Source organism: Gavialis gangeticus, unplaced genomic scaffold, assembly GCF_001723915.1.
Source record: "Gavialis gangeticus isolate Ggan-Ray unplaced genomic scaffold, GavGan_comp1, whole genome shotgun sequence".
Classification (NCBI taxonomy): domain Eukaryota; kingdom Metazoa; phylum Chordata; order Crocodylia; family Gavialidae; genus Gavialis; species Gavialis gangeticus.
The window spans coordinates 22677164-22697777 of NW_017729003.1; the positions used below are offsets into that span (position 1 = coordinate 22677164).

General features: G+C 44.6%; 1 protein-coding gene across 4 annotated transcripts in view; it reads left to right on the forward strand.

Moving 5' to 3' along the window:
• Positions 1-661: 661 nt before the first annotated feature.
• The window catches only part of RHOBTB1 (Rho related BTB domain containing 1), a 131160-nt gene continuing 111207 nt past the window's right edge, over positions 662-20614 (forward strand). For 2 of the 4 annotated variants that reach the window (XM_019507903.1, XM_019507905.1), the window contains exons 1-2: positions 722-1170; positions 5768-5872. Coding sequence is in view for 1 of the 4 variants with exons in the window: in XM_019507905.1 (XP_019363450.1) it covers positions 5840-5872 (33 nt within the window). In the remaining 3 variants the exon portion in view is untranslated. Of the gene's footprint in view, positions 692-719; positions 1171-5767; positions 5873-20614 lie in introns of those variants that run through there. The other 2 variants (XM_019507904.1, XM_019507906.1) reach the window with 2 other exon arrangements.

A 20614-nucleotide genomic window follows, 5' to 3' on the forward strand; every position in this document is an offset into this window, starting at 1 on the left:
TGGCCCACTGCGCATGTCTTACATGTTGCCCAAGTTTTGGTTTGTAATGACCAATCAAAATGTAACACGACAACTGAAAAAATGCTAGCTCAATAAAAGCCGAGCGCGCGCTTTGTTTAGGGTCGACACTGATCTGAGCAACAAGCTCCTCTGTTGGCCTGTTTGCAAGCAATAAAATAGAGTTGGACCCAGCCTGAAAGTGTGACTCTCTTCTTGAGGTGAATTGGACTAGCCTCCAGGGGACAAAATTAGCAATTTATGCAACAACGTGGAGGGAGAGATTTGAGTCCGAAGCCCAGGCAATGCCATACTCTCTGGCACCGGGGGACGTGTGTGGGGGAGCAGAGGGAGGAGTGGACCTTAGCTTCACCACAAGCAGCTGCGTGAGGGTCAGGATACTCGACCTGGGAGTGCCAGGAGCAGAATTAGGGATTCCGCCCCTTCCCGCTCGGCTCGTGCCTAGGAACTGCACGCTTTGCTGGGGGGTCTGACACCGGCCCCAGCGGCACGGAAAGAAGGAGCAGAGCATCACCCGCGCTAACCCCGCCCCCAGTGCACTGCACTTGGCAGCAGTAACAGCAACTTGGGGCGCCCTGGCGGCCACGTGACGGCTGCCAGCGGGAGGCCAGCCCGGGGGTAGGACAGAGCAGCTCAGCTCACCCGCCCGCTACAGCTGTACGGCTTCGCTCAGGTGAGGCAGGCGGCTACATCCCGCCGCCTCCCTCGCCTGGAGCGATCTGTCTCCGGGGAAGCGCTCTCGGGCTTGTGCTTGGCCCAGCCGGAGAGGGCTGGGGGAGCAGCCCAGCTCTGGCCGCTCTGCTGCCTCGTAGCAGATCTGCTGCAACCGGCGACATCCCCTCTCTGCCGCTGTCCTGGCGCTCTGGGGCAAGAGCAGCCGGGGGAAATGGGAAGGGATTGTAAAATCAGGGCTTGTCATTTATTTTCAGCTGATTCTTCTTAAACGCTTCTCCGGGCGCGCTGGGCTGAAGTCCCAGGTCTTCACGTGGATGCTGCGCTCGTGAAGCATCCTCCCCCCCACATTCGAGGCAGATCTTGCCTCGGTCAGGCTTTGAGGACAAAAAAAGTCTTGTCCCCGTGGGTCAGGAGCTTGACGAGCTGGACTGCCCCGGGTAAGACGAGGAGGCAGTGTTGGAGAAGTGTGAAGAACAGGTACCTCTGGTAGAAAGCTGGGAATCAATGTCTAGGGTCTTTTTGGCTAGTAAATCTAAGACAGCATGTGTCAGAATTGTTTGCTATACAACTTTTTTCCTATAAAGCTACGTGTTTTGTTTTGTCTTTGTGTCAAAAGTTGATCTACTTGTTTGGTCAGTTATTCAGGGCACTGATGTGATGCTGTTGAAAAGCCTGTCGATGGGAGAGGGGTTTTTCTCTGCTCTTGTCTGCCATATTCTTCTTGGTACTACGAACATCCTCCGAATTTGAGAGTCAGGGCTTAAGCATATTTATGTTCTAGATATGGATGAGGAGCTGTCACAGTGAAAATCAAACCCTGCTCTTAATAGATTCTTTAGGTACTTGTAAAAGACGCTGTGCTTGAAACATGGTAACAGCTGTAACTTAGCATGTGCTTGATTTGTGTTTACATGCTAGTGGAGTAGCCGTCAGTGCATGAACAAAAACAGTATATTCCTGGCCCTGGAAGGATTTTTCCCTAAAGTATTGATGGATCTTTGTACTCCATGAATGCTGTCTGCCATCCATGCGGTAAAGCTGGCTTATCTATATCACTGGGGGTGGAAGAGGTGGATTGTGATCAGGGCAGCCAAGCAAGGTAGTTATTTATCTGTTGCTCCAAACAGGCTATTAATTACACAAATAGCTTGGAGGGAAATATAGGGTTATAGCTTTGGGTAGGGCATAGAAAATCTACTTGTGCTTCTGACTGAGGGAATCTTTACCAGCCGCTGCTGCACAATCTCTGTTTGTTTTAAACAAGCAGACAATATAGCTGTGAAGATAATCTTCCAAATGCAAACAGGTGCAGTGCCGTCTTTGTGATTTTTTCAAACAGGCTGCTCCAGTTCAGCAGGTGTAGAAAACAGAAGAGTGAAATCAGCAATATTTTTTTTTGGTTGATTTCAATATTAAGCCTTTGAGAAGGTTAAGAGAAACTGTTGGGAATCCTATCAATATCATGCTGCTGATTCTTGGAAAAATTGTGAGATGCAGAAGCAGAACCAAAGGCTAAAGTTATTGACTAAGAAGCAGAACACAACCCCCCAAAATCAGACTCTGTAGAAGGGGAGAGTAGTAAAGACTTCTGTTCTTCCTCCCTAGTTCATTACAGTTGTCAGCAGGCTCTGAAGAAAGAGTTGTGTGTTAGGAGATGGAGAAAAAGCTCATACTTTCTTATAGTAGAAGAGAGTGGAACTTCAAATTTATAATGCACCCAACTTGGTGAAAGTCAGTATTGAGTACACGTGCAGGTTCCAAGTACGGCATATTCATAGGAATCCCAGGACCTTTCCCTTTCCTGGTGGTTGGATGGGTCATGCTTTAGCTTCTGTTCAGGAGACCCACAACTCAAATGCCATTTCTGCAAGTAATCCAATAATTTGTGTGGGTGTTTGTGTGAAGGGAAACCTTGGGTAAGGCCGTGTTGTTAAAACTTAAATACTGAGGGACAAAGACCTAACTCCTATCTTTCCATTAAGAGAATAATTTCCCTGCTGCAGAGCAAACCATTGGGTTTATACACAAACCTAGTGATGTCCTAGATTAACACTGACCAAAGGATATTCCCTTTGAATTGAATTGAACCCAGAAGCCAAGCACTGCATATAGATTTTTGTGTTTCTGTGTTAGTAGTGGCCCATCAATGGTGACTGCCACAAGACATCCCTACCCTTCCCCCACAAGATTTCCCCTATGGATGGGGGAAGGACTCAATGCTGATGAATTGCTTCTACCTTGAGCTCTACAAAGCTAGGATGAGGTAGTTGCAGGCCTGGCTTACCCAGTCCCATTCTCTCCTGGCTTCCTACTTACCACCTTTCCTCCTGCCGAACACACAATACAGCTTGCTGGGTGCTACTCAGGTGGCAGACTTCTCACTTTTACAAAGGAGGGGGAGATCTATGGCTCTTGAAAGTGCAATCGGGCTCACTACCATGATCAGCCTGTCTCTCATTTGAAGCCCCAATAGGATTGCTTTTACCCTCTTTGGTTTTAAATCAATTTCCTTAAGATAATTGGGTAGTGTCTTACAAGCAGGTAAGATTGTAGTTTAAGTGGATTTTTTATCATAACTATTTTCTTTCAATAACTGAGTTGACTTTTGACTTACAAACAGCATAACAGCTAAAATCCATCTTGCTCCTGCAAGTACGGGATTCTTAATTTGGCCACTAGCAGGACAGCAATAGAAATAATTACTGAATATTCTTGGAAAAAAAATTCTGAATGAGCTAAATGTTTCTGGAGGAACTTGTAGAGTTAAGATCAAACAGAATTTTAATGAATCTAATATACCTATGGATGTCACTGAGGGGAAATTGGAGAAAGATTGTTAGAAAACTGGTAAGCAAGACTTTGTGAAGAAAAAAGCAAATGACCCTACATAATACAGGGATATATGTTCAGGATCTGTTCAGGGCTACATTGGACAATGAGCTTGCTCCTCAGCTGTTACAGCTGAGGCTATATTGAGTTCCTGAACAAAACTCATGTTCAGGGACAGATGAATTAGTAACAGCTGTTTTAGAAATGGGGCAATATATGGGAATAAAGGGACTAAAATAATATTTGTGTGTAATTCAAAGATGCATTTTATAACAGGACAATCTGATAAGCCAGGAGTGAGGCATGCCAGATCATATTGTATGTTATTTTTGTGCACTTGTTTGAGTTTCAGAGAAGGTAGTGATTTAAAGAATTTCATGGGGAATTGTATTTTTGATAAAGAACACATGGAGAGAGGAGAAAGATGTACTGGATATGCTGGAAAGATTGCAGTAGTTTGCACAGTGAGGTTACTTGGACAGGTGATGGGAGGTAACTAGCTCTGTTGCCACTAATACACAAGTGGCACACAGCATTTTATCTTGCTTTCCATGGATATATCCAGTGCCTTCGTAAGCATGGGATATAGCCTTTCAGACCAAAAGCTTCTCTTGTAGGCAGTTGCAGATGTTGCTGATCAGAAAAACAATGCAGGCCACAATTCTTGAATTGAAGATGCCTGCCTTTTGTCATCACTTACCAAACTGTTGTGTAACTTCTAAATACTATTTCAGCGGTTTAACAAGCTCCTGCAGTGCCCTTAGCAGAGTGCTTCCCACTGGAGCGGGGGCAGTCTTACCTGTCTCGGCTCTCTCTGCACTTTAGGAACAGCTGCAGCTGCTGCCTTAGTAGTATGAGCAAAGGATGATGCTTCAGCTGAGGAACAAGCTTACTGTATACCAGCTGCAGCAGGAGCACCAGAATCTCCTGCCCCTCTCTCCCACCTCCCTCAAATTCTTTGCTCTGCAGGTGCAGCTTCATGCCACCCAGCCATAGAAGCCAGGCAGCCCTGTGCTCTATAGGTAGGGGCAGGGCACAAAATGCTCATCTCTTGCCCCCCACCTCCTGTTTCTCCCAGGATTTTTGCCATGGGAGGTGCAGCTCCACTCCCTACCTTCCATAAATATGCACCCCCGGGTTCCTGCAGCCTGTGTGCAGCAAGTCTGCCTAGCAGTTGCAGCATTCCCATGGTGTGGGCTGCCCCGGTGCCCTGTTCTTGCCCCCATAGCAGATCTAGGGAATGTGGGGGAAGCATTGCTTACAAAAATTCCATAGGGGGCACAATGTTGCTCCCTGCTCCCCTACACTATCAGGTGTAGGGCTGCCTGGCTTCTACAGCTTAGTGCAGGCCTGTGTCTGCATAGCAAAGACTCCCAGGGTGTCTTCTCTAAGTTGGCATTCAGGCTGGGTGTCCTGCTTGCGTACCCCGGTTACACTACTATACTGTTTGATGTGTTGAGACTTCCTGGTAGAATAGTATCAGGGCAGAAAAGTTGCTGCTTCCAGCTTTAGCTGCTGGAAAATTTCTACTCTTCCTGCTAGATGGCATTCAGGTCACAGTAATCCAGATGTTTATCATCTCCAGGCTGCTCTTCTATAATTCACTGAATCTTGGACAAAAGCTAAAAGCAATACAGATGCTCCAGCTTGCGTAGAATCAGGAGGTTCTCCCCCTTCTATGTTCCAGGGAAAGGCAGACTAAAAGGGAACCTCACCACAAGTCGGGCCTACTACCAGGTCCTCTTCCAGGTTAAAAGTATAATCCCTTACAAGGATTAAGATGGAGAACAGAGAAAGTCCATGAAGTCTCCTAGTGATGAAACAATAAAGATCTAATTTCCCTGTGCAGCAGTTTGATATAGTAGTGTCGGGTTTCACAAAAAACACTAAGGTGGAGCATATATCTGTCTCTTGACTTTATTTCAAAATGGCATGCTGCCAATTTACTTTATCTAGTTTCTTCTGATTGACTTAATATGTATACACACTACACAGATGCATTCAGCTGACCTGTTTACTCACTTTTTTTCTCAAAAACAGGTGGCTCTAGTGGTTAAATTGAGTTAGCATTGACATCAAGTCACCCTACATTAGCATAGGTTAATTAGGTTAAAAATATTGTTTCTATCAAAAAGAGGATAGGTTTGTTTTCCAAGATAAAATAAATCACTAGAGATGCCATTGGCACAGAGTATGATATTGTTTAGCCTGACCGTGATAAGTTATGTCACACTTTTTTCTGCAGGGGAACTACACTAAAGAAACAAACAGAGGAGAGGCTGCATAACACAAGTGCATTTTTGAACAAGTTGTTACAATGGATATGAACACTATTCTCTCTTCTGGTGAAGTGAGTATTCCCAGAAAAAAATATAAATTCTCACTTAGTTTACTGTGTCTATTGCACTTTATTGACAATAGACTGCAATTGTCTATTGAAGTCTATTGCATGTCTTGGGACATGCATCTTCTAGAGCAGTTTAGAGAATATAATTATCAAGGGCATTTAGAAAACAACAAAACCTTCAAAATAAATCTGCTGGCAGATGGCATTTCGACAACATCCAAAGAAAGCGTACCCACTATAAGGAAAGGTATTTAGCATTCAGAGTCCTGTCCAAGGCCCACTGAAGTGATGGGCATCTCTTCAAGCAACTTCAATATGCTTTGAAATAGTTCTCTGTATTGAAAGCTGTTACTTAACTAGGGAGTCCTGCAAGCCACTCAAAACCTCTTACATCCCTGGTGACAGCCGTATGCATTTTAGAAAATAAAAAAAAATTAACAGTAGTAGTATTGTATGAAAGAAATAAATTTAGTTCTGTAAACCAATATTTAATTTTACATACCACAGTATATATAAATGGCTATTGTGAAATGTTTTGATTCATCCCGACATAATTCATCTGAAAAACTAATTAATAGAAGCAAATAGTAGTATTTTCTTCTTTCCTATGCAATTCATGGAAGTAACAAAGGACCTTGCTACCTGCACCATATTTCCATCTCTCCTCACTTTCTATCTCAATTACCCAACACACTGGTAATTTCCAAGATAATATTGCTCTTAAAGAACTAAGAGACTTAAAGGGAAAATTTTCAAGTTCCCATTAATTTGGAGAATTTAAATAACTAGGTGCTTAACTTGAGAAGCTCAGTTCCTGGGGGTTTTTTGTTTGTTTGCTTGTTTTGTTTGGGGCCATGCGTCTCATTATTATTAATTAGAATTGTCATTGCTTAACACTTTTAAAAAAGCAAGGGCCTGTATGCCTCATGTTTTGATATTTGCCATAATAGGAACACACAATTAGAGGACACTTCTGAAAGTAGATTTAAAATTAATTGCAGCATGACAAAAGTTCCCATCTTTCCTGGGTCCCAGTTAAGACCAGTTTGCCAAAGGCTGGGCAAGTTCCCAAAGGGGTTCCCACTAGCAACACTATAATTAAGGAACTTTCACCACTTCTCCTACAATAATAGTGCAAGGTTGGCCATAAATGTGCAGCTAGAAACTTAACATGAAAATAAATGGGCTTCCCCTATTTTAAATTGAAATGAGGGAGGGGAATGTTTGATTTGTTCTTGCAACTCTGATATAGCTTAACAGAAACTTTCATGCAATTATCATACTTCTAAATGTTTGTATCTTTCTCTAAAAATCCTTATTGATAAAGAAAACACTTTAATAACAATTGTTAGATGCTTAAACATGTTAAAAATGTACATGCTCACAAACATTCTTGCTTCAGGTGTAGAAATAGATGTAGTTGGATGCAGCTGACTTTGGTTAACTTATTTTGTCTTTTCTACTGACTTGGAGCATTTTTTTTAATTGACATATCACGTAGGTTTATGAGTAAATTACTTCTGTAATACATGCTGATTTGCCAGCATGACTTCACTGATCAGTACAAGAAACCACAATGACATTGGAGCACTCTTTAGGATTTGGTTAAAGGTCCCTAAATACCAATTTAAACAACAGACCATAATGGCTACTGTTACTGTTAATTCCTTAAATTATGTCTTGGGGGTCAAAATTCTGTTCTTGGATATCTAAAGGCTGGAGTAACATGGTTGTGAATGTGTAAATACCTTAGAAAGCAAACATGCTTCTCTCACCCAGCCAACTAATCCAAATATATAACATACTTGCGTAGCCCCCAAAGCTCTCAAAACTACATCTCTTTCCTAATCTACATTGCCACCCTTTGGAGATAATGGAGACAGCAGTAAGAGATAGTAAATTCCAGACCCAGTTGTCAATAAGCTGTGGAGACTCCGTAGAGTGTACAATAGAATTGAAGTGTACTCCCAGATCTCAGCATCTATGTGAAGGAGGAAAAGTGCCATTTCACATACCTGTTCCCCACAGGCAATATTAGGAAGAGGAGAATACTGCTAGCATGTGCACATAACCCATCAAAATATGTTCTCTGTGTCTGAAAATTAGAAGCCTGTCCTGGTCTCCTTTCCTGCTTATTTCATGCCACAGAAAATGGGCACTTGCAAAAGCTCTACAACCATTTGCACAGTTCCCAGTCACATTACAAATGCATATGCAGCACATGCACCCGCTCATCTCACTCTCCACACACTAATGCACATGCATTCACTCACATGCACACTTTCTCACATAAAACCCAGGCATCTGGGACACATGTGGACATGCACACACACAGGACCCAGGCATGGCCCCCCAGCACACACTTCTCAGAGATCTTGAATAAAGTATGTTGTTGCACCATGTAACAGAGATGATTTCATCCTCAGAAGTGTGTGATTCAAGGCCTTGACTACATGAAGGAAAATTAATAGTGATATAACTAGATCAATGTCGATGCACTGTTGTAAACTCCTAATGGGTTGCACTGCTGGAGTGTAATACAATCCAGTAATATATTGAATTTAGCTCCTGCTTTGAACCAGTACAAGGTCTATGTTAAGGGACAAACTGATGTGGTTAAACTAGTGTGAATGGTCCTAATACAGACAGACCCTGTTTATTGTGAAACTCTGGGTTTCAGAAGAACAGATCAGTGTAACAGGTGTTTCAGGATTAACTCTGAATTTGCAGGCTTTTCATAGGATAAAGCCCTGATACTGCTACTCATCTGTAATCATATCAAGGATGTGCAGGACTCTGCCCTTCTCAAGGAGATGATTAAAGCACTGAAGAAATACTTTAATCTTAATTTGTTTACCCAAACTGTTTTTAAGGCAGGTGTTCAGTGAGGAAAATAGTCCAGGGGAAGATAGCAGTGAGGCACTAATGCATTTCATTGATTAAACGATATCTTGTAGTCATTGTTAAAAATTGCATAACTTTGCTCATTTCATTCATTAACAGAGAATTTAGAGAGCTGCATGTTGTAATTAATACCTTCAGATTTTCTGTTTTGGTTAAGGTTACAAAACTGATCTGAAACAACTGAAGTTACTGGAAGTATTTCCACTGATTACTGCAAATTTTGAATCAGGCTGTAAGACCATAGATGGGAACCTTTTCTTTCCTGTGGCAGTGAGATGCTGTACAGTAAATTGTATTTGACAAGGCTGTTTCCCAAAGATTAACAATGGTTAGATTAAGCTGCCCTTGATTCTACCATTTAATCCAGCACTGCTGGCTTGGTATTTGGAACAAAACATGGCATGGTTACTGGACACACTTCTTATCTTTTAACAATAATTCAGAACCCATAACATTAGTTTTTGACAACTAAATTTTTCCTCAGTTGCCATGAGAACTTCTATGAAGAAACTAGTAGCAGAAATCCAGAACGTATAGTACCAGAGCAGCACTGGTATGTAAGTGGAGAGTTGCATAGCTAAACATTGCACATACTTCTCAGGGATAATTTTCCTAGAAATATTTCAGCTTTTAAAAACTGCATTGATGGTATTTCATACCTGTGTATGAATAAAAAGAGCTGTCTTAGTACCTTGAGTTGCTTGTAAAAGCCTGAAAAGAGTGAGCTTTTGAAATCTCCTAAAAAATACCAGAGGAACTGCTACATTCAAGATGCTCTTACATTTACTGAAACATCCTGAAGGAAGAGCTAGAAACAAGGACTGTATATCCCACTGAAAAACTCCCATTTCCAGCGCAGGAGGGTCTTAACGTACCAGATCATTTTAAACTTGTCATTACTGCAGGAGTGAAGTGCAGACTGGTCAGAATTCAAGTTAGTGCAAGTATAGCAGAAAGCCAGCATGTGTGGTATTAAAGAGAGAAATGCTGTTCTAATGCATTGTTTTTTTTGGTTGTATTTTCTTCCTTGTTTTGAAGCAAAGACAGCCAGTTTTAAAGGCCTGAAATGCCAGGAAAGATTGTGCCCAAAGATGATTTGGTGAAGAAAGGTCAAAATAGATTGTAGAAGTGCATCATAAGATGACATTGTTCTGCAGTTGTCACCTATAAATGGATAACAAGGTCCAGATGGGAAGTCAGGCCTGAGTACAGATTTCAGCACCGAGTTGGAGATTTCACATGTGTGCACATGATGAAGTAGCCCATTTGTGGCTATTGGATATGTGCATGTTCTCTGCAATGGCAAAAGACAATTACTTTGCTCTTAAAATGCTATATGTAATTTTCTATACATGCCACTAAAAAACAGGATGGGCAAAAAACAGGATTTTTGTTTGTTTTTTCTTTAATGGGCAAACTTTCATTGTTGCATTACATGTGCTATTGGTTTCAGTTTTGTTTAGTACATTGTGAAGAAAAGAACACCATGCTTTTTATTTCATGACACATTAGTAAAATCTAATAAATATGATGCTCATACAATGAGAAACTACCAAAACTGCTGGAAAATGCTGATGCAACAAGAATCCCTGGGCAAAATTAGAGTGACCTTTGAATGCTACAAGGGAATCATTTCAACCTTACTTCCAGGACAAGTGACAAAACAGCAAATGTTTGAGTAGAAAACTCTCATAGTAGCTTGTTCTTATAGTTTGTTCATTGTTCAGAACTCTGCTAAGATTTATTAGTTCACATTCATGCACTCAGCCACCACGTCATATTTCGCTTACTGATTGAATGCTGCCTTAACTAAAAAGGTCTGAACTCAATAGTAGAAATTTTGTTTATGTAATCAGAATTATACAAATAGCATGCAACCTCAGTTGAAGTGGAGATACTGAGTGGTAAACAACGAGTTTTAAGCATAATAATATTTTGGTTTTTTATGCTGTCTACTAGGGCTGGATCCAGACATGCAGGCACATGCAGTTTGTGGCACTGCAAACCTCTTTGCGGTGCCACAAACCGCACATATTGAACGTTAAACCATGTGTGGTGCTACTAATTTGCAGCGCCAGGGCAAAATTTGCTACCAGGATTTCCTGGTAGCAAATAAACCCTGAAGAAAAAAGCCACACAAAGCACACCAAAGTGGTATGTGCTGGGAAAATGCAGAGACAGGGGACCCCCTGCACTGAGGTACCCTGCACCTCATTCAGCTGCTTACCTCGAGACAGGGGAGCAGGCAGCCCTGGGGTGACTGTCCCCGTCTCCATGTGCTTCAGCATAGGGGCTTCACTGTGGAGCCCTTGCACTTAGGGACATAGAGGTCCTGTGCTGGGGCGGTGTGCCTCAAAACCAGGGAGCAGCCAGCCTATCTCCACATGCCTCAGCGTGGAGTCTCGGAATAGGTGGCTGCGGTGCAGGGTGCCTCAGTGTGGGGACTCCGCAGCATGCAGAGATGGGGGAGCAGACAGCCCATGGCTCCATTGTGCTGCTCCCCAGCTGGCTGGGACACGGGGTACCTCAGTGCAGAGGCTGACTGCTGGATAGCCCCACGGTGAGACACCCTGTGTCCCAGCCAGCCCCATCTGCAGCAGATAGAGCCCACTGCAAAGTGCACAGGCAGGGGTATGCAGTGTCACAAAGTAGCAGCACAAATTCATGCCCCTACTATGTGTGCTGCTGCAAATGCACATCCCTACTCATACAGACACAGTCTTAGGAGGTTGTTGTTTTGTTTTGTTTTGACATGACCCCCATCTTAATTGCTCTAAACTAACAACACTTGCAGTTGGGACAAATCTGTTATGTGTAAATTCAATCCACGTGAGAACTAAACATTAAATAGTTAAACCTGCCAACTTTGTGCTTGGACTTTGGACTTCATTGGGCTAACAGCTAGGAACAAAGCAAACCTGCCTCTCAGCAATTTAGTCTTGGTCTTGCTTTGAATTTTGGCCTCTGCCTGTTAATTTTCAAGCATATTCATATAGAGGGGCTGATAAGGTTTAGAGAGGTTTCCTGGGAGGAGAAATTCTGGTGATGTAAATTAGGTGGGTTCCCTTCCTTAAAGTTGACTGATTAAACACTGGGAGGAAATATAAGCTGGCATCCTAAAAGTAAATAGATTAAAATTCTATTAAAGCATGACCCTCTGTAGACTCGAGCCTTCTCCATGGGCTTCTTTAGTAGAAACTATATGCACAACTATTTCTCTTCTCAAGATAGTATTGCCATAGTGTTTAGATGCATACTGAAGTGTATGCATATGTATGTGATCAGCATTGTATGTTAAACCAATGGAAAGCATCTGGCAGTGTTTGGAATAACATGGTATGGTTATTAGCCACTTTTCTTAACTTTTAACAATAATTCAGAACCTATACCATTAATTTTTGACCACTGAATTTTTCCTGCATTTATGAAAGATCCAGTAGCAGAAATCTTGCACAGGAACTGCTGGTACCATAGTATTAATAAGTCCAGAGCAGCCTTGGTATATAAGGGGAGAGCTACTTATCTAAGTATTGCATGTACCTTCTCTGGAATAATTTTCCTAGAAATATTTCAGCTTTTAAATACTCCAGTAGTGGTATTGCATATCCATGTATGTAGAAACCTAGGCTCTCTTGGTACCTACAGTAGCTTATAAAAGCCTGAAAGGTCTTGAAATATCTCCTAAAAAGTACAAAAAGAGCTACTTCATTCAGGATGTGACATTTACTGAAACATCCTGGACAAAGAGATAGAAGGAAGGAATGCATATCCCCCTGAAAAACTTCTTTTCTGCTGTTATAAAACTTCTTCCAGCCTAAAGGGGTGCTAAGACACTAGACTGATTTATATTTGTTGTTAGTGCAGGAGTGCAAGCAGTGGTACTTCAGCTCATTGTTTTGATGTGTCTGACATCTTGAGAATTTTGTAATGCCTCATTCATGGACTGCATTTAGAACTTAATAAATAATTCTTCAAAATAATGTTATTCTTAAACACCAATTCTAAAATAATAGCATTTTTTTCAATGTCAGTAATGCATAAAATAGAAAATACAAGTTTGTCTTTGACATTTTGATCTCTGAAAATTAAGAGAGAATTTTGTGCTATCCTGTGGAAATGAATACAGCTAATTGGGTTGCTTCATTTTGTAGCTGGTGGAGAACTGTTGATGTCATTGAATTAAAAGTATTCTTAGATCAAATGCTGAGCTCTGCCCTTATGACACCATCAAGGGAGAAAATTCAGACTGTCAGCAGACTGTACAATAAAATATAGTTTTTAAAAAAGAATGCCAGTGATGAATGCATAAGTGGTTTGCTGTGAGAAAGATATGTTCTGAATACAAGCCCATTAATGCAAAAGATTTATTGGTGGGAAGTGACTTTTAAAGGATATAGATATAGAAAAATGTATATTATTCTATACAAATCTAAAAATTCAAGGCTTTTGTCCTTTTTATAAATTTTATGGGTAAAAATTAATGGATAATATACCAACCTATTGCACAAGTGGACATATGTTTGGAAACTGTTTTAGGCCATAGACAGGCATTAATTTCAATTGGTAAGAATTTCTCTGAATTTCTTACATGTAGAAAAATAGCCCGAGAGCTGGATCGTATATGTGTTCCAGCTCCCTAGCTGGAGATGTACACAGGTATGCTCTCCAGCTAAGGGGTACCAGTTATTCCCTGAGCCATCCCCACCCTTAGGGGAGCCCAACTTGACAGTCTGTCCTCTGCCTCCTTCTCAGGGTTTTGAATAGTCTCATGCGCAGCTCAAATGGGCTGGCTGTACATGGGATGACTTGAAGCTGGAGGGGTTGGGAAGCAGGGCCAGGGACAGCCTCCCTGATCCCAGGATGCCATTCCCTGCCCATTAAATTGCTTTGTGTCACCCAAATGGACAACATGTAAAGCCTGCAGGGATAGCTTCCCAAGATGGTCCTGGTCCCTCCTTCCCACTCCACCCTCTTCTCCCTGCAGTCTTGAAATTTCCTCTCCTGCTCAGCTGGCCTGTGAAGGCAGCATTTAAATCTCATGGATCAGGAACTGAGGTGCAGGGGCTGGAGCACCTATAGATGAGCCCTGGGTGCACCTCCCTCCTCCTGCTGCACTTTTTTGGATTAAATCTAAGTGGGGGCAAAGCACCCTGGGATGCTGGAGGACTGTGCTGTAGCTTCTCTCATAAGGGAAATACTACAGATTTTCACTTTCCCAGGAGAAACTCCAGGAGCAATTTAACCCCGCTTATTCCTGTGTTGTTTCTCTCACAGGATAGCCATTTTTGCTCTGGGGGAAAAATCCTAAACATCTATACACTTCTGTGGCTTGTACTGAAAGCAGCAACTCTCAGTTCAAATAGGTCAAAACGAGTGCAAACCTGTTGAAGAGTTCACTCTGGACTGAACTGGGTTAAGCTCCATCCAAGCAGATTCAGAGCCGTGAAGGCTGGTTCAAACTGGGCCAAATTGGTCAAGCTGGACTGAGACAGTTGAAACCAGTTCATACCAGACTGAACAGATCAAAACCAGTTCAAACTGAACTGAACTAAGTCATATAGGACTGAACTGGTAAAAGCCAGTCAAAACCAGCTCAGACTAGTCAAGTCCAGTTTGAGCCAGTCAAAATCTGGCTGACCGGAGTCACCTCCTGGATTGAGCTGGACTGAACTGGATTTGAAACAGTCTGAACTGGAATCAAATTTGTCGCAGCAGGACTGATCCGTCCAAACTAGATTCAACTGGACTCATGCAGTTATTACCATGCAAAACCAGGTGAAATCTGCAGTGCATCAAGTTGGGAAATGTGATAGCCCAATATTTCCAAGAGCCAAATGCACAGCTTTAAGCAGGAGGGCCATGTTTTTGCCTTCTTCCCTGCCCCTTTTTTTTCCCTTCAGTTTTGCAGTGGGAATTATTTCCTGTTCCTGTGCTCCCTTGGATCTCAGCCCTTCTCAGCTGGGCAAAAGCTGGGAGTGTACCCGAACCCAAGCGGAAACGGAAGTTGTAAGGCCGCACTGGGACACCTCACCCAAGCAGCCGGCTCCGACCTGGCGGGGCAGGAAGTGATAGGGGGTGGGGAATTTTGCCCTGTGAAGCACTTGCCTGTATCCACAGCCACTCGGCCACCCTTTGGGCGCCTTCCCAGTGCTGCAGCCTGGAGGCGAAACGAGGTGAAGCTGGGAGGTGCGAAGAGGCCGCGCAGGCGCTGCGGTCGCTGGGCCCAGGCGGGAGAAGCGCTGTATGCGGGCCCAGCCTCAGCCCGGCCTGGCCCGCGGCCTCGCTCGGCTGGCCGTGCTGGGGGCGGCCGTGCGTCCCTGGAGCGCCTCCAGCCGCCTAAGCCGCATCGTACGCGCGCAGCCACCGGCCCCGCTTTCATGAATGAACCCCAATCGAGCCGCTATAAATAGAACGGTGGCTGCCGACGTCATAATGAGAGCGGCTCCAGCTGCATTAGTTCGGCGCTGCGCGGCCAGGAGCTGCGCACCAGTGGTCGAGTCCGCTTCGCCCGGCCCGGTGTGGTCAGGGGGAGGCAGCGCCATGCCGCCAACCCGCTGCCTCGGCTCCGCGCTTTGAGGAGAGGCGGGGTGGCAGCCGCCCTCGTCCCCTCCCCCGACCCGGGGCACCCGGCGGCTGCGGGTAGGTGGCGCGGCGCGCGCTCGGTTCCAGAAGCGGAGGGATGCCGGTGCTGCTGCTAGCTCCCGCCCGTGGCCAGGGCAGGACGGGCAGCGGCGCGGTTCGGCAAGGAGGAGCCCAGGGGCCGGGTGGGCTCTGTGCCTGGGAGCCAGTGTTGTGGGTTGCTCTGGCAACCGCTGGGCTCGCAGGGGAGGGTTTGGCTTGTCCCGGGGGGCATCGGACATCCTCGGGCCCGGCCGCGCCTTACCTCGGTGCCGGGCGGGAAGCCTCGAAGCGCCGCCTGAGTCCCCTCCTCTGTTCTGTCCTCGAGCCGCGGGAGGCGGCGGTGACTGCCGTGCAGACCAGGGGGAAAGCCTGGCAGGTCCCCGGGGCACTGCTACTCTGCACAGGCTGTCTTGGGGGCTTCCTTACATTGGCTCCTGGAGACTTGCTGTGTGCCCCTGCCTGGGGGAGCCCCTGACAAAAGTGCTGGGGGGGGGCTATTAAGTGCTTTAAAAAAAATCACCTTGACGTGATCAACGGTGAATTCATATAGGGGAGCTCCTCCTCTTCTTTGGTTATAAACACTCAAGGGGAGAAAGGCCAGGAGGCAGGCCTGATAGTTGCATAGCAATGTACTCATCCTTCAGCAGAAGTTAGTATCTGTGAGCTTTCTAGCACACCCATCCTGTTAACACTCCAAACTTGGTCAATATAATATTTAGGTTGAAGAAAAATGGGCAGCAAATCTGGCCAGCTGCAATTCTTTGCTTTCCCAGTACTCAAATACCCAGTACTTCAGGAGCGACGTGGATAAGCTTGAGAGAGTCCAAAGGAGAGCAAAGGCCAAGATCAAAGGCCAAGAGAGCAAGCCTTATGAGGAGAGGCTGAGGGACTTGAGACTCTTCAGCCTGGAGAAGAGAAGGCTCAGGGGGGACTTGGTGGCAGCCTACAAAAGTATATAAGTGGTGTGCATCAGGACCTGGGAATACAGTTGTTCACCAGGGCTCCCCAAAGGATAACAAGGTCTAATGGCCACAAACTTGTGGAAGGCCAATTTAGACTGGACATAAGAAAAATCACCTTTACAGTCTGTGTGTCCAGGGTCTGGAACAGACTCCCCCCAGTGGTTGTGCAAGCACTTACTCTGGACTCATTCAAAAGGTATCTGGATGTTTATTTTGCTGGGATCATTTGACCCCAGCAGACTTCGTGCCTATGGCAGGAGGCCTGGACTCCATCTTGCAAGGTCCCTCCCAGCCCCTAATGTCTATGAAATGTCCTTTTTTTTTTTTTTTTTGGCTCTGCTGTGCTGAAAGCAGCTGAAGCGTAGCCCGTAAGTCCATGTCCAGACAAGCACAGCCATTTGTGTCCCCGAGGACAAGTAGCAGCAGCACAGGTTATCCCCGGTGGGGTAGTGGAGGCTGGGGCCAGCAACTGTGGTCCCAGCTAGCTAGGCTTCAGTCTTGGGCAGCACATGCTCCTGTCACATGTGCCAACCCACTTTTTTAAGGCAAGGGAGGAGTGCAGGGAATGCCTGTGTGTACGGTGTGTGGCACTGCAGACCTGTCTGCACATACCGCACATCCGTGCTCATCTGAACACAGTCTAAGAGGGGAAGACGCAAGGTTTTTTTTTCCTTTAGTCTGCTTCCATAAAAAGGATCTCAAATCTCACACTAGAAGTCATAAAAGGTAGTGCTAATGAGAGGTGGTGGAATCTCCATCCTAGAAGGTTTTTAAGGCCTGGCTCGACAAAGTCTTGGCTGGAATTATCTAGCTGGGACCATCCTGCTTTCAGCAGAGGGTTAGACCAGATGACCTCCTGAGGTCACTTCCAACCCTAATTTTCAGTTATTTTAATCAGATCTAATCAGTGTGAATATAGCTGGCTTCTGAAACAGGAGATTGAAATGTATGACCATGCTGAGGCATGAGCTGAAAGAGGGCAAGACCTTGACGACGCATAGAAAAAGTCTGGTTCCTGGTTTCTGGGTGCAGAATCATGAGACTGGGTTGTGGATTCTCTCTTGTTCCCATTTAGTATTGTCCAACCTTGTTTACAAAGATGCTTTCCTTAAGTCCGGTGGTGAGAAATACTTTTGGGGGACTTTTTTTGCACTTTTCTGTAAAAAGTAAGATAGTAACATTGACCTAAAGTCTCCCTTTCCAAACTTCCAGAATTTTAACTATTTCTGTGATTACATAGCTCTATTGGGAATTTTCCTGCTTTAATCCCTTGCTGTACACTTACTGTTTCTTAATCAAAATGTGAATGAATTTTGCAACTGATTTCAACTTCCCAACACAAAATGATAAATGGGGAAAATATAACAAATGTCACTTAATGTTCAACAAACAGAGGCAGACTCTGCCTTTTGAAAGGAAAACAAATGCACAAGAAATTTTTTTCAGTAGCTGTATATGCCAGAAACTCAGTGAAGCCTCTGAAAGTGTTCTTTTTTTTTTTCTCCGGCTCTAAGCAAAAGTTGAGGTAAATATTATTCTCTACAGCAGGGGAAGGCAAAATATGGGCCCGCAGGCCAGGTTCAGCCCACCAGGCCATTCTTTCCAGCTCATGGGGCACCTAAAAAATTTAGAAAATATGTATTGGAGACTGACAGAAACATGGGAAGGATTTCTGTTTTGTTAAAGTCACAGGCTTCAGTCCCATCATAATGATCAAGGGTGAGAAGATGCTGCACCCTTAATTCCTGTTAAAGTGGATGAGTGTGTGGACCTAATATATGGTCCTCAGTACAGAAACCACCCAAATCAGGAAACCAGCATGTTGTGAAGAGAAGCAGAATTCTGTAGATCAGCAGTTTCTCTTAGAGGGAGTTTAAGAACTACCGTTTTTCCATGTTTCTGAAAGCTCAGAGATTGCGGGGTGTGAAATCTATTGATGTTTGACCAATAGAGAACATTAAGAATTGTAAGTAGAGATATCCATCCATCCATCTTTCCACCTTCCCTTTCTTTAAACTGTTACACTCACATTTGTATGAAGTTGTCATATCCTTTTTATGCTTGAGGTATGAAAGGTCTTTGATCCTTTTCCTTTAAGGTGTACAGGGAAGAAGACTGTCAGGATGCAGCATGGAGACTTAAAAGACCTTCTTGCCTTCTAGCAGCTAACATGGACTGGGGGGGTTGTGTGTCTTAAATCAGATTCCTATAACCGAAGGATGGCCTAACCAGGACCCAAGAACCGTATCACAGAAAGGTCTTGATGTTTTTCTCAAGTACTTTCTGATGCCAACTCAGCAAATATGGGTAATATTTTTGGATATTTTCCTAGGTGTTCTGTCATTATTGGTACCAACCTGAACTGCTGTCACAGAACAGCTGACAAAAGAGTCTGTTTTGCTGTTGGAGAAGAGTGAAGTTCTCATTGCACTCAGTAGGAAGTGCATACAGGTGTTTGAGAACAGAATTTTGGTCAAAATATTCTGAAGTGCTTCTGAATCTTCAGATATTGGTTATAGTTATCCTTTTCTTTTTGCCTGCTTGCAGCCTTTTTTTAAACCATTTACCAGAAGAAGCAGTGTGTTACTTTGACCCAGCTCTGCAGCGTCTGTATAGATCAGGCACTTCAGTGAGGCTTGTTGGCACTTTTAGCTAAAGCTGATTCAATCAGCTATTGAATAAAAGTGCCCAAAAAGCCCCTCTAAAGCACCCGATCTACATAGATGTCAGGTGAGCTGGGTGCAATAACTAATTCCATGAACCTTTTCCCATCTTCCCTACACATTTTTTCTGTGATTTCCTCTCATAATCATCTCTTGTAATATCTTTCTCTACCTCATCTTCCCATCTTTTTTATGATCTTTCCATAGGTCTCTTGCTCTCAGAATGCTTCCTAAGCATGCAGTTTGTGAAGAGCTGAAATCCCTCTTCATTAGAACCCAAGTCTCTTAACCTTTTGACATAGTCAGGATGTGGCGCACACAGTCCATCATTAACTTCACTTCCCTGGGACATTTCTGCATTACTTCTAATGCTTTAAAAGAAATCCCTGCAAGTTGCAACCTTTTTGTCAGTTCATCTCCAGTCCTTACATCACCTATGATTATTTAGACAAGATATGTAAATCCATTGACCACATTTAGTATTTCTTTTAATGTAAACCCGTTTGTGGGGTACTATTTCCATACTAAAACCATTGCTTCACTCTTATCCTTGCTGGTTTTCACACTAAATTCTTTCATTTTTAGGCACCATACATCAGAATGATGTTGCACTGTCTTACTGCTTTCACCCCAAATCATTATGTTGACAGTGAACATCTTGGCCTCCTCATCTTTCCACATACTTTCCCACACCCTGCGAAGAACTCTGCTGGAAGCAGCCAACTGGCATTGAATTGCACTAGCTTGTGATGGCTCCATTAGACTTCTTTAAAAACTCTATTAAAGGTTTCACTCAATTTATGTGGTACATGTGTTCCTGGAGAACACCACATAAATCAGATTCACATAAAGTGAACCTACTATATAATGTAAGAAATAGAGACGTGTCGGCTACTCCTGGGGCCACTGCAGCATGGGTTGGGATGAGTGCGGGCAAGCGAAGCCCCAGGCACTGCAGCATGCAGCACTCACCCTAGCCCTGGCTGCAGCAGCCTTGGGAGCTACCAGCACCAGCTGCCCGCACCCACTGGGTTGCACTGTGCCCCAAACCCCCCAGGGCTCTGCCTGTCCCCATTCACCCCAGCTCCTGTTGCAGCTATCCCAGGAGCGGCGGATCCCAGCTCCCTGTAGCTGCTGGGCTGCACTGTGCCCTGGTGCTGGCAGCTGGCACCGGCAGTTCCTGGGGCCACTGGAGCCATGGCTGGGGTGGAGACAGGCAGAGCACCAGGAAGAGCCTGGAGCTGCTGCTGGCCTGTTCTTGTCCAGCTGCAGGCGGCTGCTCACCCCTGCTGCAACCCTAGGAGCAGCAGACACTGCCTGCTTGCAACTGCACCTGGGGAAAAAGAGCCTCTACTCACTGCAGGAGCAGGGGCTGTGGGGCCTCCTGGCAGAGCCCACCTGGGCAGCAGGACATAGGCAGGGACCACTGGGGCTGTCACCTGGCCCCACACCGTGCGGGGAGGGCCCCATTGCCCCCGATGGCTGCTGCTTCTGCTGGTGAGTATTGGGGGGGAGGGGGTTTAATTGTGGAGATGCTGTGGGGGGCAGCAATGGCGGGGTTTGGAGGGCTGGGGGGATGGGATCAGGTAGGGCAG